Source organism: Chroicocephalus ridibundus, chromosome 4, assembly GCF_963924245.1.
Source record: "Chroicocephalus ridibundus chromosome 4, bChrRid1.1, whole genome shotgun sequence".
Taxonomy (NCBI): domain Eukaryota; kingdom Metazoa; phylum Chordata; class Aves; order Charadriiformes; family Laridae; genus Chroicocephalus; species Chroicocephalus ridibundus.
This window is the reverse complement of record NC_086287.1, coordinates 918,384-941,009: the sequence shown is the minus strand read 5'-3', so window position 1 is coordinate 941,009 and position 22,626 is coordinate 918,384. Positions and strand designations below refer to the sequence as shown.

Genomic DNA, 22,626 nt, shown 5'->3' with positions numbered 1-22,626 from the left:
GCGGCGCTGCTTTTTTTTTTTTTTTATAATAGATATTTACTTTTCCACGTTTTTAAGGATTTGTGTGGGTTTTTTTTTTTTTTCCTCCTAGGCTTTGAGCCTGATTTTAACTCGTGTAGCAGAAAGCTTTCAAGCCACGTGGCGAAACGAAATAAGCCGCACGGCTGGAGAACAGAGACGCAGGGAGCTCCGCGCTCCTGTTTAAAACAGGAGTTGGAAAACAGATCATGAAAGGGCAGGTTTGCGTTCGCCCTCTCTGCTCTTCGGCGTCGGCTACAGAACGCAACCGCAACAAAGCGACGCTGTAAATAAGCCGGGGGAAAAAAATTCTCATATAGTTTTTTTTGGGGGGGCTTTATTTTTGCTGTTGACTCACAGGCAGCGGTTGCGCTCGGCAGAGCTGGCTCCGTGCCCCCGCTCTCCCCAGGAATCGTGGGATGGGATGGGATGGGATGGGATGGGATGGGATGGGATGGGATGGGATGGGATGGGATGGGATGGGATGGGAGGGACCTTAAAGATCGCTGGGCTGAAACCACAGCTGCCAGGGACCCAGCGACTTAATCACTTTTTGCTTAATCACTTTTCCGAGCTAATTGAAAGTAGAAATCATCATACGGCGCAAGGGCGGCTGGGTGCCAGCCGTCGGCAGGTTGTGTTGGCCGCCTCCAGCCCTGGCTCGGGTCCCCCCCCCCCGCCGGGGTCTGGCAGGCAGGGGGCCTTCGTCCCCATCGCGGGGGCCACTTACAGCCACCTCCATTCTCCCCCGGAACCTGCAGAAAGGCTTTTAGTCCCTCCAGGCAATTTTGCGCCTTCCCAGTGGCCGCTAAATGGAGAAAAAGCTCCGTTCCGCCCGGGCTCCTGGGAGATGGGACCGCGGCTCCTGTCCTCAGGCACTCAGAGCTCCTCCTCGCGCCGCAGCAGAGACTTAAAGCGATGCTGGCTGCAGGGAAAAGCCCCGGAATGTGCCCCAGTGAATAGGAAACCCCCAGAGTTCAACCGCGAATAAAATACAGCATTAAAAAAAAATGGCTTTTAAACCTCGTTACCATTTTCTTCGCTAGGTTTTTGCGCTGCCTGCTGACATGCTGCTATCGGTTTGGGTTTTGTGTCACTAATGGGCAACTTTATTGCAGGAGAACGTGCCCCCAAATTTGGGTTTGTGCCTTTTCCTGTAAAACACTGGAAATTCTCACTTTGCTTTGTGGCTCGTGCCATTTGCCCTGGCTCCGGCTCACTGCAGCCGTCGGCAGCATCCCATCCCCATGCCTGGAGGCCACGGTTCTGGTGGGGAAGGTGGAGGTTGGCGTCATCCGTCCCGTTTCCGCGGGCCGAGGCTGGGTGGCTAACCCAGGAGCCCGCGGCAGGGCTGGGAGGCAGCGAGGCGAAGCGGGGGATGACGTTTTGGGGGTCTCCTGGCTCAGCCGGGGCTGCCACAACCTGGCACCGGCGAGAGGCGGGTTTTCCAGCCAATGTGACGTGTCCCGCGGGGCTGGGGGGAAGCTGTGGGGCTGTGAAGCCCCCACTTGCCTGCAAGTGGCCACTGCCGCTAAGCGGTAGCCCCTACCAAGCCCCTGGTGGTCTGCTCTGGGATCGTAGCCCTCAGGGCGACCCGGCGGCGAGACGGCAGCGGCCCGGAGGCTGCCCTCGTCCCCGACACCAATTACTTGCTGCTGCAGATTTCGGATAGACAGATACGGCGTATTCGTTGTGCTGTGGCGAGAAATCAAAGTGAACGACAGCACGACTTGAGTCATTACCTCGTTAAAAAATATCCCAGACACCGAACGCCCGGCCAACCTCTTCTGTGCAGCCAGAGCTGCCGCCGCGCAGAGCTCTCTCTCGCCAGCCCTCGCTTCTCCAGCCCCGGTCTCGGGCTCACCCCCGGGCATCTGCCACCGCCAGTGACGGCCACAGAGGCGAACATCTCCCAGCCCCGGGGCTGCCTGGGATGCGACTGAGCTGCCAACAAGGAGAGCTTATTTTTCTCGGATTCGAATCAGCACAAACACGCAGCCCGAGCTTTTTAAGGCTTTATGAGAGGGCGGGAGAAGCAGTGCACCGCCTGGCTGCTGCGCGACGGGCCATGCGGCCTCTGCCCCCAGCGCGACCCAGCACGGCCACAGGGAAGCCGCCAGAAGCCAACGGAGCCGGCTGCTGTGCGGGTACACAATGATGGCCACGGGCATCCACATCGCGTTGCATTTGGCAGGTCCCCGTCCCCGCTGGTTGCACCACAGACGTTAGCATGGTCTGCCTAGGGCCACCACCACAGGCAGGCGAGTGGGCAGCAGCTCACGCCCCAGCGTAACGAGCGCTGATCAGGGATCCTCTAAGGGTCCAACCAGCCGCATCTGCACCAGAGGGTGCCAGGCTGCTCTCTGAAAGCAGGAGTGGTGGCCAATGCCATGGAGAGCATTCACGCGGCGGTGAGGACATGCTGCGCAAGGGTTTAAAGTTCTGTCCTCAGGCACAAAGAGCGGTGGGAGCTACATGGCTCAGCCCCACGGAGCACAGCAGCAGATGGTGAACTGCAGGCATGGCCTTGGGTGGCCAGCAGCTGTCGTGACCCTGAGACTTGGTGCTCATGGCGATGCTGGTGCCTGTGGGCTGTCCCCAGAGGCTCCTCCTGGGAGACCAAGAGGTTAAAACCGAGTTGGGCATCCAGGTGCAAAGGGATGGTGCCTTCTTGGTGTGCTGCTTGCAGGGGCCCGGCTGAAGAGCCACAGATGGAGACACCAAGCAGCGTCCAACAAGAAACCCACCCTGTATCTGGCAGCGTGTGGGTTAGAGCAGCCCATTGCCAGTTTCCACACCTCCACCCAAAGAGTATGCAATCTTAAACTACCCTGAGAGCAGAGACTGAGGCATCTTCCCCAGCAAACACATCACTTGAGAAGTTCCTGGGTGCCCCATCCCCTTGAGTCCTACTCGGCTACGAAGAACAGCGGTAATTTCACCGGCGACATCTGCCGCGTTGGCTGCACGCTAGCAGATGGAGAAATCAGATCCCTCCAGGCTGGTTACACCAGCGGCTGCCTCAGAAAGCCAGGCAGGTTACGGAAGTCACCCCCGTTCAAAACAAGCCATCTGCTTTCGGTGGCCACGCGCTCCCACACGGTCTCTGACTGAAGAATGCACATTTCTGAATGTACGCTCTCCTTTCACCAGTGAACCGCAACTTAAAAGAAAAAAGGCAGAGCAATTTCACTGCTACCTGCGAGAGCCGGTGTTCTTCCAGAGGCAGAAAGGGCTATCTGTTGCTTAGGAACAATCTTTACCCTACAAAATGAAGACGTGCGCTCTCCAAAGAGTTTTTTTTAATCGCACCCAGTGTGTGTTTGTCTTGCTTAGAAGCTGATGCACCTCCTAAATAAACCACGGGGAGAAGTTTTTGGGCTCCGATATGTGCCTGCTATGCCCAGCCATGATTCAAGATACCCCATGCCCAACCACGAGTTGAGATATAGGGTATATACTCCATACCCAACCATGAGTTGAGATATAGGGTATAGAATCTACACCCAACCACGAGTTGAGATATAGGGTATATACTCCATACCCAACCATGAGTTGAGATATAGGGTATAGAATCTACACCCAACCATGAGTTGAGATATAGGGTATAGAATCTACATCCAACCACGAGTTGAGATATAGGGTATATACTCCATACCCAACCATGAGTTGAGATATAGGGTATAGAATCTACACCCAACCACGAGTTGAGATATAGGGTATAGAATCTACACCCAACCACGAGTTGAGATATAGGGTATAGAATCTACATCCAACCACGAGTTGAGATATAGGGTATATACTCCATACCCAACCATGAGTTGAGATATAGGGTATAGAATCTACACCCAACCACGAGTTGAGATATAGGGTATATACCCCATACCAGCCATGAGTTGAGATATAGGGTATAGACTCCATACCCAACCATGAGTTGAGATATAGGGTATATACTCCACACCCAACCATGAGCTGAGATATAGGGTATATACTCCACACCCAACCATGAGCTGAGATATAGGCTATAGACCCCACGCCCAGCCATGAGTTGAGATATAGGGTATATGCCCCATGCCCAGCCATGAGTTGAGATATAGGGTATATGCCCCATGCCCAGCCATGAGTTGAGATATAGGGTATATACTCCACACCCAACCATGAGCTGAGATATAGGGTATATGCCCCATGCCCAGCCATGAGCTGAGATATGCTCTGTAAAAGCCCAATGCAAAGCTTGCTGGCCCCAGGCAGCCCCCACGTTCCTGCCCTGCCGTGGCGCTCCCTGCGGGGCTGCGGCTCAGGCATCGCTCCTCAGCACAGAAAGCAAGCACAGAAACAGAGGCAGACTTTGGCCATGCCGACGCGGAGGCATTTCTGAAAACTGAGGCTCACAGAGAACTACACCAAGCTAGTTGCGTGTCCGGTCGTTAATCCCGATACTCATCCGTTGCTCTGTTTCAATGAGCCAAGCAAGTGTTGTTTCACGGACACATCTTCCCAGCCGCCTGTTGCAGAGGGTGAGGAGGAAACACCTACTGCTGCTCCGGCGCAGCTGCACGGGGACAAGCACGCATGTCCCGCTCTGAATTACTCTGCCTTTGCCTGGCTGCCGTGTTTGTTGCTGCACCAGTTTGTTTCCCCCGAAGAACAAAACATCCTTGAGCTGCGCAGAAGGGCTGCTCCTCAAGGACACAAAGCCTGTTGCTTTGTTCACGCTCCTGGCCAGGCACAAGAGACGTCTTCTGGGAACAGCCACGTACCACCAGCCACCAGCTGCTAGGTCTAGGCTAAAGCAAAATGCACACCAGGTCCAAAAGCAAAGTTGATCTCTCGTGGTCCTTCGGTTAAGAGAATCTAGCTTGCAAGGCTATCTTATCCGAGACCCCGGTAGGAGCATCTGCCAGGGTGGAGCAGGTATTGAATCGAGAAGCCTTGCAGGACATAACGCTGGAGCTCTTCTTCTTGCGGTAGAAGTAGCTGCTGAGGTGGAACCAGAACTTGTCATGGAGGGAGGCATAGATGAAAGGGTTGTAGCAGGCAGAGCTCATGGCAATCAGGTGACACGAGACCTGGATGACGTTGACATACCTCTTGTCCAGGATAGTGAACTCCTCGTCGATGTCTCTGATGAAGTTCACCACCTGGAGGGGCAGCCAGCAGATAGCAAAGCACACCACCGAGACAGTGAGCACCCGGAAGGTCTTCTGCTTCGTTTTGGTCCACTTGTCTCGGCAGGGATAGGCAGCGCCCGGGACGTTCCTCCTCCGCAGGTGGTAGGTGATGGCACAGAAGGAGACGGATACTGCCAAAAGTGGGAGCATGTAGGACAAGAGAAGCATCAAGCAGGAGTAGAGCAGCCGCTCTCTCTCTTCGTGCTTCCAAAACTCTTCGCAGATGATCATGTCGTGGCCGATGGTGTTGAGATCCAAGTAGTGGGTGTGCAGCGACGTGGGAACAGAGGCCATGATGGAGAGTAACCAAATGCAGGCCACCAGGCAGACGCAGGACCGGCGGCTTATCCTCCTGCGGATGGGGTATGCCACCACAACGTACCGGTCAATGGCGATGGCAGTGAGGGACAGCACCGAGACGAAGACGGTGGCGGCCTGCATCAGGGTGACGAAGTAGCACATGAACATCCCGAAGAGCCAGCCCCGCACCTCGAAGGCGTAGGAGACGGTGAGGGGGACGCAGGCGAGGCACATGATGAAATCGGCCGCCGCCAGGTTCCCTATGAGGAAATTGGTGGTGCAGTGCAGCTTCTTGGTGAGAGCGATGAGGAGGATAAGGAAGAGGTTCCCCGTGCACGCCACTGCCACCAGCGTGGCGTAGAGTGGGATGAAGAGAGGCTTGAGCTCCAGGAGGAGGTCCAGGCCGGTGAAGAGAGGGGCCGAGCCATTCTGCCAGGAGTCGTTGGGCAGCTGACTGTGCGCCATGCCGGCTCTCCTGCCGCCGATGCTGCCTCTCCACGCCGTAAAATCAGGGGAGACGAGACCGTCAGCCCTGCAGGGGAAAGAAACGTGCTCTGGTTGCGCTGGGCAGAAGAACCCGTCCCCAGGCTCTGGGTGCTCTTGCACAGCCCCGTAGCGATGCGCCGGCTGATTTTAAAGATGCTGGGACTTTTTAAGAGCGAACGTGCCCCGTGGCAGCCACAGCGCAGCTCCGTGACAGAGAAAACGGGGAATCTGGCTAGGAAAGAATGGTTAAGCTGGCTAGGAAGTGGTTCACCAGCCGGGCGCAGGTCTGCGGGGAGCAGCAGGACAAGGGGAGCAGCTCGGGATGCCTCACGGAAAGTCACCCGGCGGCTGCGCTGGCAGAAAGCAGCAATAAAGGGCGCTCCGGCATGTTTTGCTTGGCGTTCCCCCCCCCCGCCCCCCAGCCCCGTCGCGACCCGCCAGCCCCCGGCTCAGCAGAAGGGTCCTCTCCCCCCGCTCCATCCCAGCCCACCCCACCGTTCCCCGTCCCACGGGGTTATTTTTCCCCCCCACGATGGTTTTCTCTCCGCCCCGCGGAGCTCGGGCTGCTCCTGCCCCGGGGGGGGATCTCCTCCTGCCTCGCCCTGTCGCGACAGCGGCGGGGGGGGCCGCCTGGCTGCCGGCCCCGGCGGCGGGAGGGGGGGCGATGCCAGCGGATTCTGGCAGAAAGTGCAAGGAAACCAAGAATTACCCCCAGGACCCTCCTCTTGGACCCCACACTGTCACAGTACCATTTCACCCCCGCACCGCGACCCGGAGAGTCTTCCTCCTCCCCGGCGGAGAGTCAAACCAGCCTTAATTAAGTACCCCCCGGAATGAACGGGGGGATGCGGTTTTTCCGCTCCAGGAGAGCGGTGCCGCCGCCGGAGCCCGTTCCCGGCCCGGGGAAACGCCGCCCGCTCCCGACTTCCAGCCGAGGGGCCGCTGCCGTCGGTCATTTAAAGACCAAAACACCCGGCGTCGCCCCCGCACCCAGCGGAGCCGGCACCCTCCTCCCCCCGGCCGGCACCCTCCTCCCCCCGGCCGCGCCCCGCGGGGGTCCCGGACCCGGCTGCCCCCGAGCGCCGCCGGGGACCCCCCGGTGTCGGGGCCGGCGGGGACCCCCCGGTGCCGGCGGGGGTCCCGCAGCGCCCTTACCTGGCCGGGCTGGGGCCGGGGGGGCTGCCGGTGGTGCCGGGAAGGCGGTGAGGAGCCGCCGGGCGATCCCCAGCGGGGAGCTCCGGCAGGCGCGGGTCGGGCTCGCATCGGCGGCCGCTCGGGGGGGTTCTGCTGGGGTCGGGGTTTTTGTTGTTTTTTTCTCGTTTTCTTTTTTCCTGCGGCGACGCCCGAGCTGTCAGCCCGCCGAGCAACAGGGCGATCCCACCCCTCCCTCACCAGCCCCCGCCGTGCCCGGGGTTCCAGCTGCCGGCGGGGACGCGCACGTCCCGCCCCACCGCTCCGCAGCCGGAGCCGCATCTCCCCCGTCCCCGCATCCCCCCCCCGCCCCCAGCCCGGCGGGGACCCCCGGGGGCGCCCGGGGAGCGGAGCGCTGCGCCAGGCGGGGGTCCGCTCCGGGGACAACCCCCCCCGGCCACCCGCCCCCCGGGCCGGCTCCAGGCGCCCCCCCCTCGGCAGGGAGCGGAGGGCGCTGGCGGGGGACGGGGAGGCGACGGGCTCCCGGGCGGCGGCAGAGGCCGCCCCGTCGGGGGTCCTGGCCCGGGGGAGCGGGCGGGGGCGAGGGCGGCGTGGGGCGAGGGCAGAGTGGGGCGAGGGCAGAGTGGGGTGAAGGCAGCCGTGGGGCGAGGGCAGAGTGGGGCGAGGGCAGCCCAGCCATGGGGTGAGGGCAGCTGTGGGGCAAGAGCAGAATGGGGTGAAGGCAGCTCAGCCATGGGGCAAGGGCAGCTGTGGGGTGAGGGCAGAGTGGGGTGAAGGCAACCGTGGGGCAAGGGCAGCCCAGCCATGGGGCGAGGGCAGCTGTGGGGTGAGGGCAGAGTGGGGTGAAGGCAGCCCAACCATGGGGCAAGGGCAGTGTGGGGAGAGGGCAGAGTGGGGTGAAGGCAGCCCAACCATGGGGCGAGGGCAAACATGGGGCGAGGGCAGCTGTGGGGTGAGGGCAGAGTGGGATGAAGGCAACCGTGGGGCAAGGGCAGCCCAGCCATGGAGTGGGGGCGGCTGTGGGGTGCAGGCAGTCATGGAGAACAGGTAGCCATGGCGTGCAGGCAGCCGTGGGGTGCAGGTGGCCATGGGGCGAGGGTGGCCCAGCTGTAGGGTGATGGGCACCCACCCACGGGGTGCGCGTGGCCCAGCCGTGGGGCGAGGGCACGGTAGGGTGAGGGTGGTTCAGCCACGGGCCGATGGGCACCCGACCATGGGAGAGCGTGGCCCAGCCACGGGGGGCCACCAGCCCACAGGCGTGGGGTGCAGCGTGCGCGCCATGGAGCTGGGCTCCCGGTGCACCCCAGCACCAGCCTGTCCCCAAAACCAGACGGCTCCAGCCCAGGAGCCAGCGCGGAGGCAGCGGGGAATCGCATCCAGCCCCCAGCTGTGGGGCGGGCGAATGAAAATCCCGGTTTGCATTTTATTGAAAGAAGAATAGCGGGGAAGAAAAGCGAAGCCGGGGCAGGATCCCATCCGCCGGGAGCTGGTCCCACCGACCCGCAAGGCTCTGGGTGCTCCCCGCCTCCGGCCGATCCCCCCCACCCCGCTTTCCACCACCGGGAAATGAAGTAGAATTGCCCCAAACGCGGACGGAGCTGGGGCCAGCCCTCGTACCACTGTGTTTCTCCCCACCAAAGCACCAGCTTTTCCCAGGTTTCCAGGAATACCTCGGGTCACCTTTTCTTACGGATGCACTCGAGAGCCCCGGCGCTGGCGGGGTGGGCCCGGAGGCCCATCAGGAACGGATGACCTTTTCAATCGACAGGCATTTACCTTCAAGGTAACTTCAGCATTGACATTTTTAAGAGCTTGGGGAAAAAAAAGCTTCGTCACTAAAATGCTCTTTGCACAGACGCTCGAAAAAGCTCCGGCAACGCACAGTGAGCATTTAGGGACACGCAAGAATCAGCATTAGATTTATATTTCTTGGCTGTTTTTTTTTCTGTGTGCGTTTACAAATAATGTAAATGTCTTTAAAACCAGATAAGCCCGGCCTCTCCGCGTGCTGTTGGCTCGCAGGATGGAGCTGTCAGGATGCGCAATGGCAGGCGTGCGGGGTTTTTATGGAATTCCCCCCCCCGCCACCACCTCGCTCCCCGCGGGCTGCAAGGCTCGGTTCTGCGGAGAGCGGGGTGTACGGGCTCAGGACGTCCCCCAGCCACCATCCAAGGCGATTTTCACCAAAAAAACCCCCAGTACTTTTGGATTCAGCGCAAGCACGATCCATACGGCTGAGGGGACTAAAGCTGTTTTGCTGTTAACCTCAGCGCGTGCCTGAGCCACGTGCTGCCCCCAGCCCGGGGCAGCCGTAGGGGCAGAGGGTGGTTGGGGTTATTTTGATGAGCTTTCTCCTTTTTAGCAGACATTTTCCGTGCAGGTGGGGCCGTAGGAGCAGGTCTTTAAACCGGGTTTAAGGTCAGGCTGCTCCGCAGGGCTGGTGGAGGAAAAGCCCCCAGAGAGGTGGCGGAAAAGCCCCCAAAGCCGGGGCTTTCCTCTGCTGGAATGGGGCGATTAGCCCCAGGGGAGCTGCTGGGGCATCCAGCTGTGCCTGGAGCAGGGGAAGGTGCTGGAAAAGGTGAAACCAATTCCCCCAATCAGATATAAAAGGTTATCCCAGGCCTTTTGTGTGAGGAATTGTTCTCTTTCAGCAGCTCTTTTGGCTCTGGGGGGGGGGGGCTGAAGCAATTTGCTAAACTTAGAAATAGCCGTTAAAGTGCTTCGCAGAACTTCAAAGGGAAAAACATTATGGGGGGGGAACCCCCAAATCGGGCTTGTTTTGCTGGTGGGGAAGAGCTGTGTTCCGTGATGAGGTTTCCATCTTGCCGTTACGGAGCAAAGGGGGCTCTGGCTCCCATGGAAAAGCTGGATGAGGCGGATCCTGCGCCACAGGTGGGGCCCAGGAGGGAGAAGGGGAGACCCAAAACTGTGAGTACCGAACGCTGGAGCTGCTGATCTGCCTGTCCCTGTCTTGGGGGCACCTGTCTGATGGTGAGCTGGGGGGGCGTGGGGGTGAAAATGTGAATCTTTTCCCCAAACGTGTCCCCTCTGGCTGCTGGGGGGGGGGCGGGAGGAGCTGGCAAAGGCAGGCAGTGGGATGGGGTGGCTGTAGGAGAGCAGGTGGGAAAAGGGGAGGAAAAAAAGCCTTTTGTCAGGCTGAAAGCTGGAAATAAGAGAGGAAATTAAAAAAAAAAAAAAAACCACAACAGGGTGGCTGGAGTCAGGCTCCTGCCATACAGCGCCCGGCACAAAGCTCTTGGCAACCGCGAGCGTCAGGGCTCTGCGGGAGAGGTGTCGGGGCCCTGGCCTGTACCCAGCCCTGCCCGGCGGCTCCAGGGAATTAAAAGAGCCGGGAAACGGTCCCGGCGAGGGGAAGGAGCTGGGGCTGGTGGGAGGATCAGCGCGGCAGAGCCCCGTGAGGGCCCCCCCAGCCCCGTCCCCCGCTCTCTGCCTCGCCAGGACCAGGGCCCCGCGCTGGGGATCCGCTTTCTGCCCAAACGGCACGTTTGTGGGGTGGATGTTGTCGCGTAAGGCAGTTCCAGGGAATTCCTTCCTTTGCTTGGTGTTGCTCAGGGCCCTTCCCCATCACCCGGACGCGTGCCTGAGCCGGGGCTTTGCCGTTCCGGCAGCGACGAGGGATGAAATTCGTAAAACACAGGGACCCGGGGGGAGCAGCGTCGCTCCCGCAGCCAGGCCAGAGGGCGAGGGACGAGTCCCTGGGCCCAAACACAGCGTCGGCATCTGGGAAAAGTGGTTCAGAGGCACAAAATGTCATCCCAGTGCCAGGGTCTGGACTGTCGGGGTGACTCGTGGAGGCGCCGCGGTGTCCCCTCGGAGGGCGCCGGAGCTGCGGATCCTCCTCATCCTCCTGCAGCCTCTGCCGCACCAGAGGAGCTTTTCCCACTCCGTTTTTTTTTCCTTTCAGAAATGATTCCCAGCTTATCTCAAGCTATTGAGTTGCCATGCGGTCGATGGATATCAGAGAAAGACTCTAGAAAGAGGGGCTTGGGAGAAATTAGCCTTAATTGGGCAATTATTACTGAGTGGTACCGGGTGACTGTAAAAAGAGGCAGCGAGTATTGCTTTGGTATTGATTTCAGTGGCGGGATGATGTTCATAACGCACCACTCCTAACGAGATGCGAGTGGCGAGCAATAATATCAGCGCCCAGTGACTGTAGTAATTACTTCGCTTCCATTACATTATGCAAGAGTGTTATGACAAGCTTGGTGGTAACAAGAGCTGAAACTAAAGCCAGGGGTAATTACGTTGCTGGCCCGAGCTGAGGTTAAGAGAGGGCAGGTGAGCGCCCGTCGGAGGCTTTGTGCCCCCTGGTCTGGTTTCGGGGCGGAGGGAGCCCCCAGCAAAGCTTTGTTTGGCTTGTGGCTGGGGCAGGGGATGTGGCAAAGCAGGGAAAGAGTAAAAACAGGTGGAAAATGTTTGGGAATGGGGAAAAGCCTCCCTGGCCAGCCCAAGGGCTGAACTCCCCTGGGCTCTCAGGTGGTTTGGGGTCGTTTACCGCCGAGCAGGGGGGTACGAAGGTGCCGGGAGGGCAACGAGCATCCACAGTCCACCCTGGGCTTGGGAAGTTTGTGCTGGAAAATACAAGCAGCTGCTTTCCCCCAACCCCCACAAACACCATCTTTCAGCTAAAATACTCTTATGAAGTTGTTCTGTTTTTATTTTACTAGAAGTGTCGGGACAAACGCTGCAATTTGAAAGCTCTCAGTTACTCAGAAATACGCTGCCGTGAAACTGCTTTGGAGCAGTTATTGCCCCCCGTGAAAAGGTCGGGGCTTTGTAATTATTTTTTTCATTTTCCTGTGGAAGGAAAAGCAAATCTTTGCTTCTCCACAGGCATCGCTTTGAAGGCAGATGTACTAATTACCGTGAGCCCCATGATAAGGGAGCGCAGAGGAACGGGGTTCCTCGTTACTTAACGTGGCCGGGGTACCTGGCTGCCACAGCCAGAGCGGGTCGTCGCCGTTTTCCTTGGAAGCCTCTGATTCCACGTGCAGGATCTTTTCTTTCACAGCTTACTTAAATAAGGGGAAATCAAAAATAATAATAATAATCAACTGGAATTATTTTTCTGGTGGGGTGAGAGGAATGGACGCTGTCAGACCAGCCCTAGGAGAAGCTCTGCGAAATTATGACTTTTGGTGAGCGAAGGCCGTGGCTTTGTCTGGATCTGATGGATGCGGGTGTTATTAAAGCCGGCCGGGAGCGAGCGCTCGGCCCCGCCACATCGTCAGCAGGAAGAAAATCAGCTTTGTCTCTGTATCTCGGTCTGGCCGAGAGCTGCTGCTCATCTTAAAGAGCAGAACGATCCGATAAGGGAAGCAGAAGGCTCTTAAAAGCTCATTTGAGATGAGAGATGGGGTTTGAGCGTGACAAATACCGGAGCGGGGATGGTGCGTCCACCCCGGGGTTCGGCTGGGTCCAGGGCGACCCGCAGCGACGCCGGAGCCTTTCCCTTTGCACATCCTTCTCCCGGAAAAGCCTTTTCTGACCTGATCCGTACCGCTTCCAGAGACCCCGGAGGTTAACTCGCTCTTATTCCAAAGCTCCTGCAGTTTCTGTCTCGGGAGGGGTATGCAGGGCGGGTGGGAGAGCTGTGGCCCCGCTCCGTGAGCTGGCGACGCTTCTGGACATGGCGGTGCCCAAGGAATCTGCTGTGACATCCCGCGCCTGTCCCGCCCCGTACAGACAGGACAGGAATCGGCGTTTTGTGCGATTTCATCCTTCTCTTTGTGCATCAGTCACCAGGTTGGCTTTTAGAAACAACTGCAGGTTCCAGCGGCTGCAGGACATCTCCGGAGAGTGACCGGAGCGGGACCACCCGCAGCCGCTCCTGGAGACGTCACTTTGGGCACCGTTCCTGCCAAATGGCGATCCCGGCCCCGACCTTCCTCCCGCAGCGGGTTGACGTTTTCCCAACCTGAGGTCCCAGAGAGCCCGTCAATTAAGAGGCAGCACGGAATACTCCCAGCATGGTTACGCGCTGCTGCCGGCTCAGGCTTCGCTCGGATTGATTTTGTCGGTTCAAGAACGTGATGAACTGCCTCTTTGCCCCGGGTGGGTTGGGGGGTCCCTGGGGGAGCGTGGGAGGATCAGACTCTGCGTTTATCAGCACTTATCACACACCGACAGACGGGGCCGACCCCATGTGTCCGTCTGTGTCACGGGAGGTGGGTACCCGGGCATGTTTTCCAATGAATATGCATGAATCCGAGCGGTGGGCTTGGATTGTGCTTGATAGGGATGTTTAATGGATGTTTAGAATCCTAGAGCTGCCCAGGCTGGGAGGGACCTTTCAGACCATCGGGTCCAACCACCAACCCAATGCTGACAAACCCACCACGACCCCACGTCCCTCAGCACCGCGTCTGCCCGGCTTTGAAATCCCTCCAGGGATGGCCACCCCACCACTGCCCTGGGCAGCCTCTTCCAATGCTCGACAACCCTTTCGGTGTCAAAATTGTTCCTAACATCCGTCCTAAACCTCCCCTGGTGCAACTTGAGGCTGTCTCCTCTTGTCCCATGGCCTGTTCCTTGGGAGAAGAGCCCGATCCGTTCTGGCTACCCGCTCCTCTCGGGGAGCTGTAGAGAGCGAGAAGGTCTCCCCTCAGCCTCCTCTTCTCCAGGCTGAACACCCCCAGCTCCTCGTAAGACTTGTTTGTGGTTGATTATATTCCACAGAGACACTAATCGGCCTCAGCCATTGCCTGATTATGTTTTTTTCCCCTGGTCACTCACTGGTTTAGGTGCTGCCTTCCACTGTTCCCCTCCCCAGCCTCTCCCCACTGCCCGATGTCCTCGTTGTCCCGGCTGTCACTTTGGCTGGTGACACCCGAGCGATGGCCCTCGCGTGCTCTGACGGGGCAGCACTCGGATTCTCTTACATTTCACTTTATTCCACTCCATCTTGAACACAAATCACTGGCAGCCTGAGGCTGGTGATGTTACGACACCGGAGGGATGCAGCTCCCTGGGATGTTTAAGGGGGCAGAGAAATGCTGTTTCGTGCGGAGAAAAGGGTTGAAGTATCATCTTTCCGAGGTCTTTGCTTGTGCTTAACAGTCTGGACCCGATGCTTTCAGACACGGCTGCCATGGGCCCGTCGGCACCTACTGAGCATTTGCTTTTCTCTGTCGCTGTGTTGTTATCCACGGCTCCTCTTTTGTTCAGGTTGGCGCATCTCCTGGTGAGGGAATTATTTCCACCAGGAAGGCTGCTGTTGCTGTATAAGCAAGGAAAATCCCTAGCGGAGACACTGCTTGTACCAGCAGTAGCTTGTCTGACCGATAGGAGCGAAACAGCTCGCTTTTCCTAGAATAAACCGTAATACTTCGAAGTAAAGTCCTTCTAGTTAAACCACATGTAGCATCACCAGCGAGTGCAGCTACAGTGCCTGGACGCGTCGTGTTTCCTTGCATATTCCCATTTTAAGTGATCTTGTAAAGTTTGTAATGGGTTTACCAGAGGAGTTCTTGCTGTCCTTCTGGTGGTTTAAGCCTAGGACCCCCCCAAGCCTGACTTCTCCTGGGCCGGTGTCCCGAGGGTGGGCTCCCAGCTGGTTCTTCTGGACGCCTCTGCGCCGCAGCCTCCACCGCACGCTCCCCCTTCCCTCGGGCAGCATCGGTCGGGCTGCTCAAGCGTAAATGCTTCTGTACGGTAAACGTGTGGTTAGGTTAAAACTAGATCAAACCCATAGCTTTTCTTTTTTAAAAAACACCACCACTGTTGTGTGTTGTTAAGCAGATAGCTCAGGTCTCTCCATCCTGCTGTTCCCGTCCCGGCTGCGCTAGAGTGAGTCAGGCAGCCTGTGGAGCGGGGCTGCAAACGGACGGGGCTGGATCTATTGCTTGATCTGAAGGCAGTCTCCAATTAAATGCCAATCTATGAGCGCGTTGGCAGGTTTAATTCTCTGCTGGGAAGATGACGCCATGGTGCTTCAGGACCTAATTTACCGTCTTGCGCTGACATTACCAATCAACAGCCGCAAACCGGTGTTTCTTCCCGACTCGTGTCCAGCATGGCAAGCGAGCAAACCCACGCTCGGCTGTCCTCTCCGGCTTCCCTGGCCATACCGGAGCCCATGGAGCTGGTACTGCACCACCGCAGCTAACCGAGCCCTGGGCAGCCCAGCCACGGCGCTGCCGGAGCGGGAGCTGGGTGCCCACGGGGACTCCCCTTGGATCTGGATGTGGCTCTCGATGGGCTCTTGTGACCAGCACTGGTTCTCTCCTCCTCCACCACAAAGCACGCGTGCGACCGCCTGGCCTCCATCCTGCTAGCCACCCGTTTGTTCTGGTCTCTCTCTTTTCCTGGAAGTCCCTGGACCTGAGGAGAAGGAGCAGAGCGATAGGACTGGCTCCCTGCACCCCCGGGGAGCGCCTGACCTGCAGAGCTGCTCTCCCTGCCGCGTTTAAACGGATCCTCCCGAGAAGCGACTCGGACAAGCTGGGGTTCTGGACAAATGGAGGCAGGTGACCACCTCGTTCTTCAGTCACCCGCGCAGACAGCTGGGTGTAACCAACCCGCAAAGGACCCGCAGACGCCTTGCCAGAGGATCAAGGCGAATTCACGGTGCTCGGCTAATTCTGCATTTGGACAGTCCTTCCCCAGAGCCCTTCCTAGAGCTTCAGAGCGATTTTTAAAAACGAAATGATGAGAGCTGCTGTGTCTAAGGGCCCTCCTCTAGAGGAAATGCTAGGTCGTGTTGACCCGGCACCGCAAACGTTTCAGTACAGTTATTCTGGACACGCTTCTCTCTCCGATACCTTTAATGGGAATAGACAAAATAATATAAAGCGTCTTCACAGTCATTGCTAATCACAAGGAGGGAATGTATTGACTACAAAATAGCCAGGGCACAGGCAGAGAAATTGCATCTTTCTCTCTTTGTACACACCATTTCTGGTAAATGCTCGGAAGCGTCAGAGGTGAGAGATTTACAGCACTGTGTCTGTACAGGGAAGCAGACTTATTTTTGGAGATCAGAGACACTTAAAAGATGACAGAACCCACCCTCCAACAAGACATGAGACTTGTGAGTCTCGTATCACTGACATACGGGTGATTCACCGTATTTCTTAAGTTTGTTTGTTTGTTTTTTTTAAAAAAAGTGTGTGTTCTAATGGAGAATTACAAGGACGACCCTCGTGACGAGTGACCCCGGGAGGTGTTACACTGACAAAGCTGGTCGTGGACACGGACACTGAGTCCTGCCACGGATGGAGACGCACCGACAGAATAACAGCTGTCAGCAGCGCAGATAACGGCATCACTTATCACTGCACAGAGACAGGCAACGCCTATCAAGGAGCTACTTTTAAAAATGTATTTTCATGGAGGTACACAATGAACCCGGTATGAATCCAGTGTGCGTAAGCTCCCAGAACCACCCCTACAATTTCTGTCCTAATGAGCTTTCTCTGACAGAAGATGTGCGCTGCTTCCCTCTACTGACCCTGCGTGTCAGTGCCAAGACAGAAAAGCCCAGGTTCAAGAAGAATCAGTTTTATACAAGTACGCGATTACAGATTCTTTGATTAGTAATGGGAAATAAACCCTCTGCAGAGCTAAACGGGATGCAAAACAATTAAATACTAGAACATGTTTAAAGTCAGATAATTCTGTGCAAATCTGTGGTGACAACAAGTTATTTGTAGCCTCCCTGGTTATTGCTCTTGGTTTCCCGATACAGAATCTCACCTGACCTTCTCGTGGAGAGGCTGAAGGAGAAAAAGAAGAGGTACAAAATGACCAACAAGAGGGGAAAAAAAAAACCCAAACCCTCCCCCTCCAGCCTATTCTACAATAGGGAGTTTGGCCAATGCGGTAGGAGGGCACGTTACACAGAGCGGAATGTTAAACAGTTCCAGTATCAATGATATCATCAATTTACTGATTGCGATGGTAGCTTCCTTTAGGGTCCCAAATTCACGTAGGTGAGAAATACTTGTCTTCCTCCAGGCACGGCTCAGGGCCAACTCCGACTTAAACAGCGACGATCTAAGGAAACACCCCAGTGGACTTTGCAGGAAAGAAAAGAAAAAAAGCCCAACTGAGTAATAAAAAAGGTACAAGCCAGGAAGAAAAAATGAATCAGTGGTTTTATCTGTTCTGTTCTAGACCGTTATGTCTTCTGATGCTCCTGAACAACTGCTTTTTTATCTCGTTTAATACGTCTCCTGATGAATTACAAACTAGTCCGCTTCAGACTGGAATGATTAGGTTGCTACAGGCTGGGAGAAGATCGAAGAAGGATGTCAGTCCAGCGTGCTCTGTGTCACAGGCGCTCCCCTCTTGTCCGTAACAGGTGCCAGTCACTGTCTCTGGAGGTCCAGAGCTGGGGGGTTTTGTGTGTTGGAGGTTTTTTTATTTTTTTTTAAATGACTGATAATTGGCACTTTTGCCCCTCTACCCCCTCATTGCTACTGCTGGATACTTCCTCAGGGTTGGGACGAGAGGCAGCTCTGCGGCACGGCTGGCGCGTAGCTCACTGCTCTGCAGCTGGCGGCTCTTCCTCGCTCTCCTGCTTCTCTGGCCGGGACTCTGGAGGGATGAGGCACTGAACCTCCTCCGTGTTGATGGCCACTTTGTCAGGCTGCAGCCATCGCTTCAGGTGTTCTAGCGTGCTGAGGGCAAGCAAAGACACAAAGTCAAACGAGAGAGCAACAAAGCCCCACAGCAATGTCTGAAAAACGTGTCTGGGAAACCCTCCTGATATATTTCTTTCACCTCTGTAGATATTCCTATTGCCGCAGATAAGGTCTGTCGTGAGACTGATCCCTGTGCTAGAGGAGAAAGCGGAATCTTTCATTCTACAAAGACATTCTGCTGTAGTTGGGCTTTTGCAACTGTGCTTAGAGAAGTTTTACACTCGGATTTTCTCTAGGACAAGAATCCTCAGCAGGGACATCAGCCCTCACGTTCCTGAAGTACCGCTCTGTCTCTGTCTCTACACTTCCCTTTCCAGCCTTCTGGGCTGGAAGTAAGAAAACTAATGTTAAAACAAATCAACAGCTACTTAATTGTGATGAAGATTAGGAAATACAGGGGAGGAAGGGGGTGGAACAAAACCAAAACAGGAAGCACCTATAAAAACGTGTGAGCATTAATAAAACCAAAAGAGTAAAGAAGAAAAAGGCAGTATGTGGACATTCTGGAATGCTAACCCTGCTACGGGTTCTATAGATGTTTATAAATATATACCAGCAGAATTCCTGTCTTACAGCCTATCTCACGGTAACTGGTCTGACCAGAACAGATCTACCCCATCTTTGTTTAAATGCTGACTATAACCCTAAAAGTTTAATATAATTCTTAAAGGTATGTGCGTGTGTGCTCATCTTCTGACAGTGTGGTTCAGGCCATGCAATCCCGCCACAACAAAATTAACTTGCTCTTGCTCTTTCACAAGAGCACAATTTTGCTTGGTAACATCCTTGAAATTATCTGTGTGCTTAAAAGTTAAGGCTTGTTTAATTACGTTGGTGGGTGAGAATCACATACTTCAGAAGCATTCGGGAGTGACCTCTAACTTCATTGCCAATTCTAAGGAGGAAAATTCTTTCATGGATAACATCCCCAGCCTTTAAAAACAGAGTAGAAAGAGCACATACGTCTACAAAAGCTTGTTTTTAAATACAAATCACATTGAAGTTAACTGGTCAAAGAAAGAATCTAAAAACTCTTCATAAACATGGATTATTTTTCATACTTAAACTCACAAACTAGCTTAAGCGGATTTTCTTCAAGGGACAAAAATAATCTTTTCAGCTAGAGGCAATCATGAAAAATGTCAGCTCAGGAGGGAGAAAAACGGAGAGCATTATAAGCAATCGGAACTGTGAGATTGCTAAAGAAAAGGACTCTCCTCTTAATTCGTACACCATCCGTAAAAGGGGAATGGGTGAGAGAGCAGCCGCATCGTAAAAGAGGCACGGAAGGGAGAGCCACTCGGAAATCTAATCTCAGGACTGGTACCAACCCTGTAATGAACTTCAGATCCCACTTGTGTCTGAAGCGGTGCTTAACTGGGCCCTTACAACGATGGCAGGGAACGGCCTGGGCTTCACTTTTGAAGTTAAGCCTTAAAAAAAGCCATCTCAGACACATCACACATCCCCGCCTCCACTCCGCTCCTTCCCCACCCCAAATGTGACGAGGGAAATTATCAAGTCGGTTCCAGTTGTTTCCACCCCAGTCTGAGGGATGCAAAAATCAGTGAAGAGCATTGAAGGGTGACACCCTACGTGCTCTGTGTGTTCCCCTCTGGTAGGATGCAAATGGGCATTATCCACCCGTTTCAGAATTCCCGTGACAGCCTTACCAAGCTGTGCTGAGACGGTACTTTTGTTATAATGTCCTATTGCAAGTCCTGACAAAACCTTATTTGAGTCTTTCAGAAATAAAGTCTGTTTGCCAACGCGGTAAGTGGTAATCCCTTCTCATCGACTTGCTTATTACCTCTCATCAGAGTCATGTCCCTCTACGTAAAATTCAGACTCAAACTTCTCCTGCAGGAACCTGTCCCAGCATTCCTTCTTAGCCTGGGAGAGAGTGCGCAGCATCTCCTTGGAGGTCACCTCTTGCGACAAGCCTTTAATTCTCATCAGTCTTCTCTCTGCGAAGAGAGGCAAAGGAGAGGACTTGATTATCTTTATTCTGTTTTTCTGAAAGGGAAGAAAAGAAGTATTTTTTCCATAGCAAAGAAGTTAAATTCACTTTTCAAGACTAAGTCATATTTTAAAAGTCATTTTTCCCTCTGCATTTCAAGTCTGCATGACTGTATTTCTTGTATGTATACAAGATGATGGTTTTTAGGTGATGCTTCTGAAGGAAATAAGGTTTACGCAATCACTCAACTCTGCCCATTTTTGAGTTGTTTAACTTTCACACTTACTGTTCGGTTTCCACACAGGAGGGTTTCGATCTCACAGGCATTAAGTTCCCACAATATCCATGCAAATTGCCATGGAATATAAATTACACTAATGGTAGTGTGAATCCAAGCAATGCCCAAACCAAGGGAAAAAAATGCAAGTGCAGCAGTATTATTACTGGTATTGGATATCTTGTAGGAGAATGTGGTATTGTGAGTTTCTCAGCCACAGGGGACGATGAAAAGCACCTCCTTACCAGACGCAGGGTAACCCAACTACAGTACCCAAAGCCACAAGAAAGCAAATTTAATTGATTCCTCTGGTCAAATTCCTGTTATAATGGTTTAACTCCTTAAATTGGGTCAGGTATTGACTTGTAATCACTCTTTTTACTGAAAAGCGTATCATCACTAGTTGAATTGGGCTAGTTCACAACACTGTGGGCCACCTCTTGGGCTTTTTGGAGGTTGTCTCGTGTCACAGAATTGAGCTGTCACCGAAAGCCCTAGCAATTCAGATTGGAGTTATTGTTACCTGTCCAAACATACTGCCAGGCTGATGCCATGATTTCACAATCGCTAATCCTGCACAGGTACCAACCTAGAACAGGTTTATATTTCCGTTGACTTAGCTGGAACATCCAAGAGAAACTTCTCTTGTAAGTCTCCTTGTAAAAATTAATTCACTGGCGTTTTCTGAACAAGTCAGATCTGCAGCAGTAATTAATACCAGAAGAGCCATTTATGTCTTGTTGCTGTGGCACCCTTCATCTAATATTACGAGCTCTGCTTAGTGTACTGTGAAATAACAGTCTAATAACAGCAACTAAGGCAAGATGGAAGCTGTAGCAGAAATACAGCTTAAAAAGCTCCTTCTGCCACCCATTCCTCCTGCCCTGTTTCTGTCCACTGCTTCCTACGCGCGCCAAGCCGTGTGTGCTGCACTGCAAACCAGGTTACAAACTGACCCAGGATAAAAATAACTCCACGGGAGGGAAAGAAGGGGAAAAAAAGAGCTGTAAAGATGGAATATTTTGCTACAAGCGGAGGGAGGAGCAGTCCAGCTGCTGGAGAGCAGGGGAACCTCAAAGCTTCCTCCCAACAGGCAACGTGAGCATCCTCCCTGGGGCTGAATGCTGATGAGGCCTGGGAAGGGAGTAGGAAATACTTAAAACAGGGTCACAAATTCCCTGGCCTTAGAGCTAAAGACTGCAGTGCGTAGCTGTGCGAGGGCGTTAGCTCCAGTACTGGTAACCTTATCATCCCTCCTATCGAGTGTTTCTATCAGCTGTTCCGCTGTTCACAACCAATTTATGGCTTTATAGATTATGTAGGAACTAAGAGAAGCAATCACGCAAAGATGATCTGCGTGACCTGTCATCTCAAAATACAGATTCTAGCAGGCACGATTTGGGAAAGCATCAGAGCTTTGTTTCCCACACCTGCCCCCCTCCTCTCCAACCAGAAAAAAGGTCACAGAAACAAATTTCACTTTTCTCTTTCCACTCAGAAGCGTCTCCCAAGACTCCATAAAAAGGATGAGACAAATAATGGTAACACAAAACACGTAGGCTCTATAGTGAGTTCAGAATGCGTTTCCCCCTCCCCAAGTCAACTACAGTGGAACTATGTGCTGCTCAGAGGGAAAACAGCAGTGTCCCTACCCTACTTATTTTGCAGGAAAAAACCCCACAAATTCTTTGGTTGGTACTTGATAAAAAGTTCCTTTTTGTGGCAAGGCTGAAGAAGCTACAACTGTGCTTCTCATTTCCACTACTGCACTTGCAGTAAACGAATCGGACGCTCTATTAAATAGCTGTGAGATGTCTTTCTCCCCAGAGCTGTGAGCACCGCCACCTCAGCCGTGCAGAGTCACAGCTGTCATCTGAGCACACGGAGCAGTCGAAGCCCTACCGGACACTCACCAAGGGACGCTAAATACACCTCGGAATCGTTCAGGGGCGCCCAGGGCTTCACAGCTGTTTGGGAAGAGGCATCTGACCCCCTGCCCTGGCTCCCTCCCTCGGCGTAGGAATCCATGAAGGAGTCTGTGAAGGCGTCGGTAGCATCCTTCTGCTCGGGACGCGGCAGACAGGAGCAGATCTCAGCCCAGAGGTCTTCGCTGGACCTGGCCACCACGGAGTCAACGCTCTCCATCATCCTCATGGCGAAATCCTGGGCGGGGGGGGGGGAATTAAGCGATAAAGAGCGAGCAGAAAACCCTCCCTCCCGGCCTCCCCCCGTCCACCCCGCTCTGCCCAAGGCGTGCCGCCGGGACCCCTCACCCCCCGGGGAAGCGCGGCCTCCGTCCGGAGAGCCACCACAGGCCCCAGCGGGTGGCGTTTGTACCCGGGGCCCGGCGGGGCCTGAGGGACCCCGCAGGGACAGGCCGCGCTGCCCCTGCCGGCGCCGCGCCCCTCCGCCCAGGCCCCTGGTGGCGCCGCTCCCGCGGCCGCCCAAGCCCCTTCCCCGATCCCCGCACCCGCCTCGGCCGCCGCCGCAGCCGCACCGTAAACACCGGGAGCCGCAACGGCTTCCCCCCACCCCTCGACTGGCGTCCGTCTCCGGCCAATCGCCGCGCTCTCCCGGTGCCGAGAGGGCACC

At 55.1% G+C, this 22,626-nt stretch overlaps 2 protein-coding genes across 6 annotated transcripts; both read right to left on the bottom strand.

The window, feature by feature from the left end:
* Positions 1–4,766: 4,766 nt before the first annotated feature.
* On the bottom strand, positions 4,767–5,967 carry LOC134515007 (prolactin-releasing peptide receptor-like). The gene has a single exon (XM_063333494.1). It carries the CDS (start codon positions 5,952–5,954, stop codon positions 4,863–4,865), a length of 1,092 nt encoding a protein of 363 aa, XP_063189564.1. The 5' UTR covers positions 5,955–5,967; the 3' UTR covers positions 4,767–4,862.
* A 9,931-nt stretch (positions 5,968–15,898) lies between these two features.
* CCDC32 (coiled-coil domain containing 32) lies at positions 15,899–22,596 on the bottom strand. 5 transcript variants are annotated; one of them, XM_063331385.1, is made up of 4 exons: positions 22,532–22,596; positions 21,948–22,197; positions 19,608–19,764; positions 15,899–17,773 (listed from the first exon to the last, which is right to left on the bottom strand). In XM_063331385.1, the coding sequence occupies exons 2-4, from the start codon at positions 22,186–22,188 to the stop codon at positions 17,635–17,637; spliced, it is 537 nt and encodes a 178-aa protein (XP_063187455.1). In that variant the 5' UTR covers positions 22,189–22,197; positions 22,532–22,596; the 3' UTR covers positions 15,899–17,634. The 5 variants fall into 5 exon arrangements, with proteins under 5 accessions (XP_063187455.1, XP_063187453.1, XP_063187454.1 ...); XM_063331383.1 differs by having other exon boundaries at positions 22,505–22,582; XM_063331384.1 differs by having other exon boundaries at positions 22,509–22,560.
* Between the last annotated feature and the right edge of the window lie 30 nt (positions 22,597–22,626).

What these genes read in the sequence shown, in the direction of transcription:
- LOC134515007 (XM_063333494.1), bottom strand. Translation starts at nt 5,954, where the DNA reads ATGGCGCACAGTCAGCTGCCCAACGACTCCTGGCAGAATGGCTCGGCC.
- CCDC32 (XM_063331385.1), bottom strand. Translation starts at nt 22,188, where the DNA reads ATGAGGATGATGGAGAGCGTTGACTCCGTGGTGGCCAGGTCCAGCGAA. An exon ending in GGTGTATTTAGCGTCCCTTG is followed by an intron (nt 19,765 to 21,947) that starts GTGAGTGTCCGG and finishes CTCTCTTCGCAG; the next exon opens with AGAGAAGACTGATGAGAATT. An exon ending in GGACATGACTCTGATGAGAG is followed by an intron (nt 17,774 to 19,607) that starts GTAATAAGCAAG and finishes GCTTGCCCTCAG; the next exon opens with CACGCTAGAACACCTGAAGC.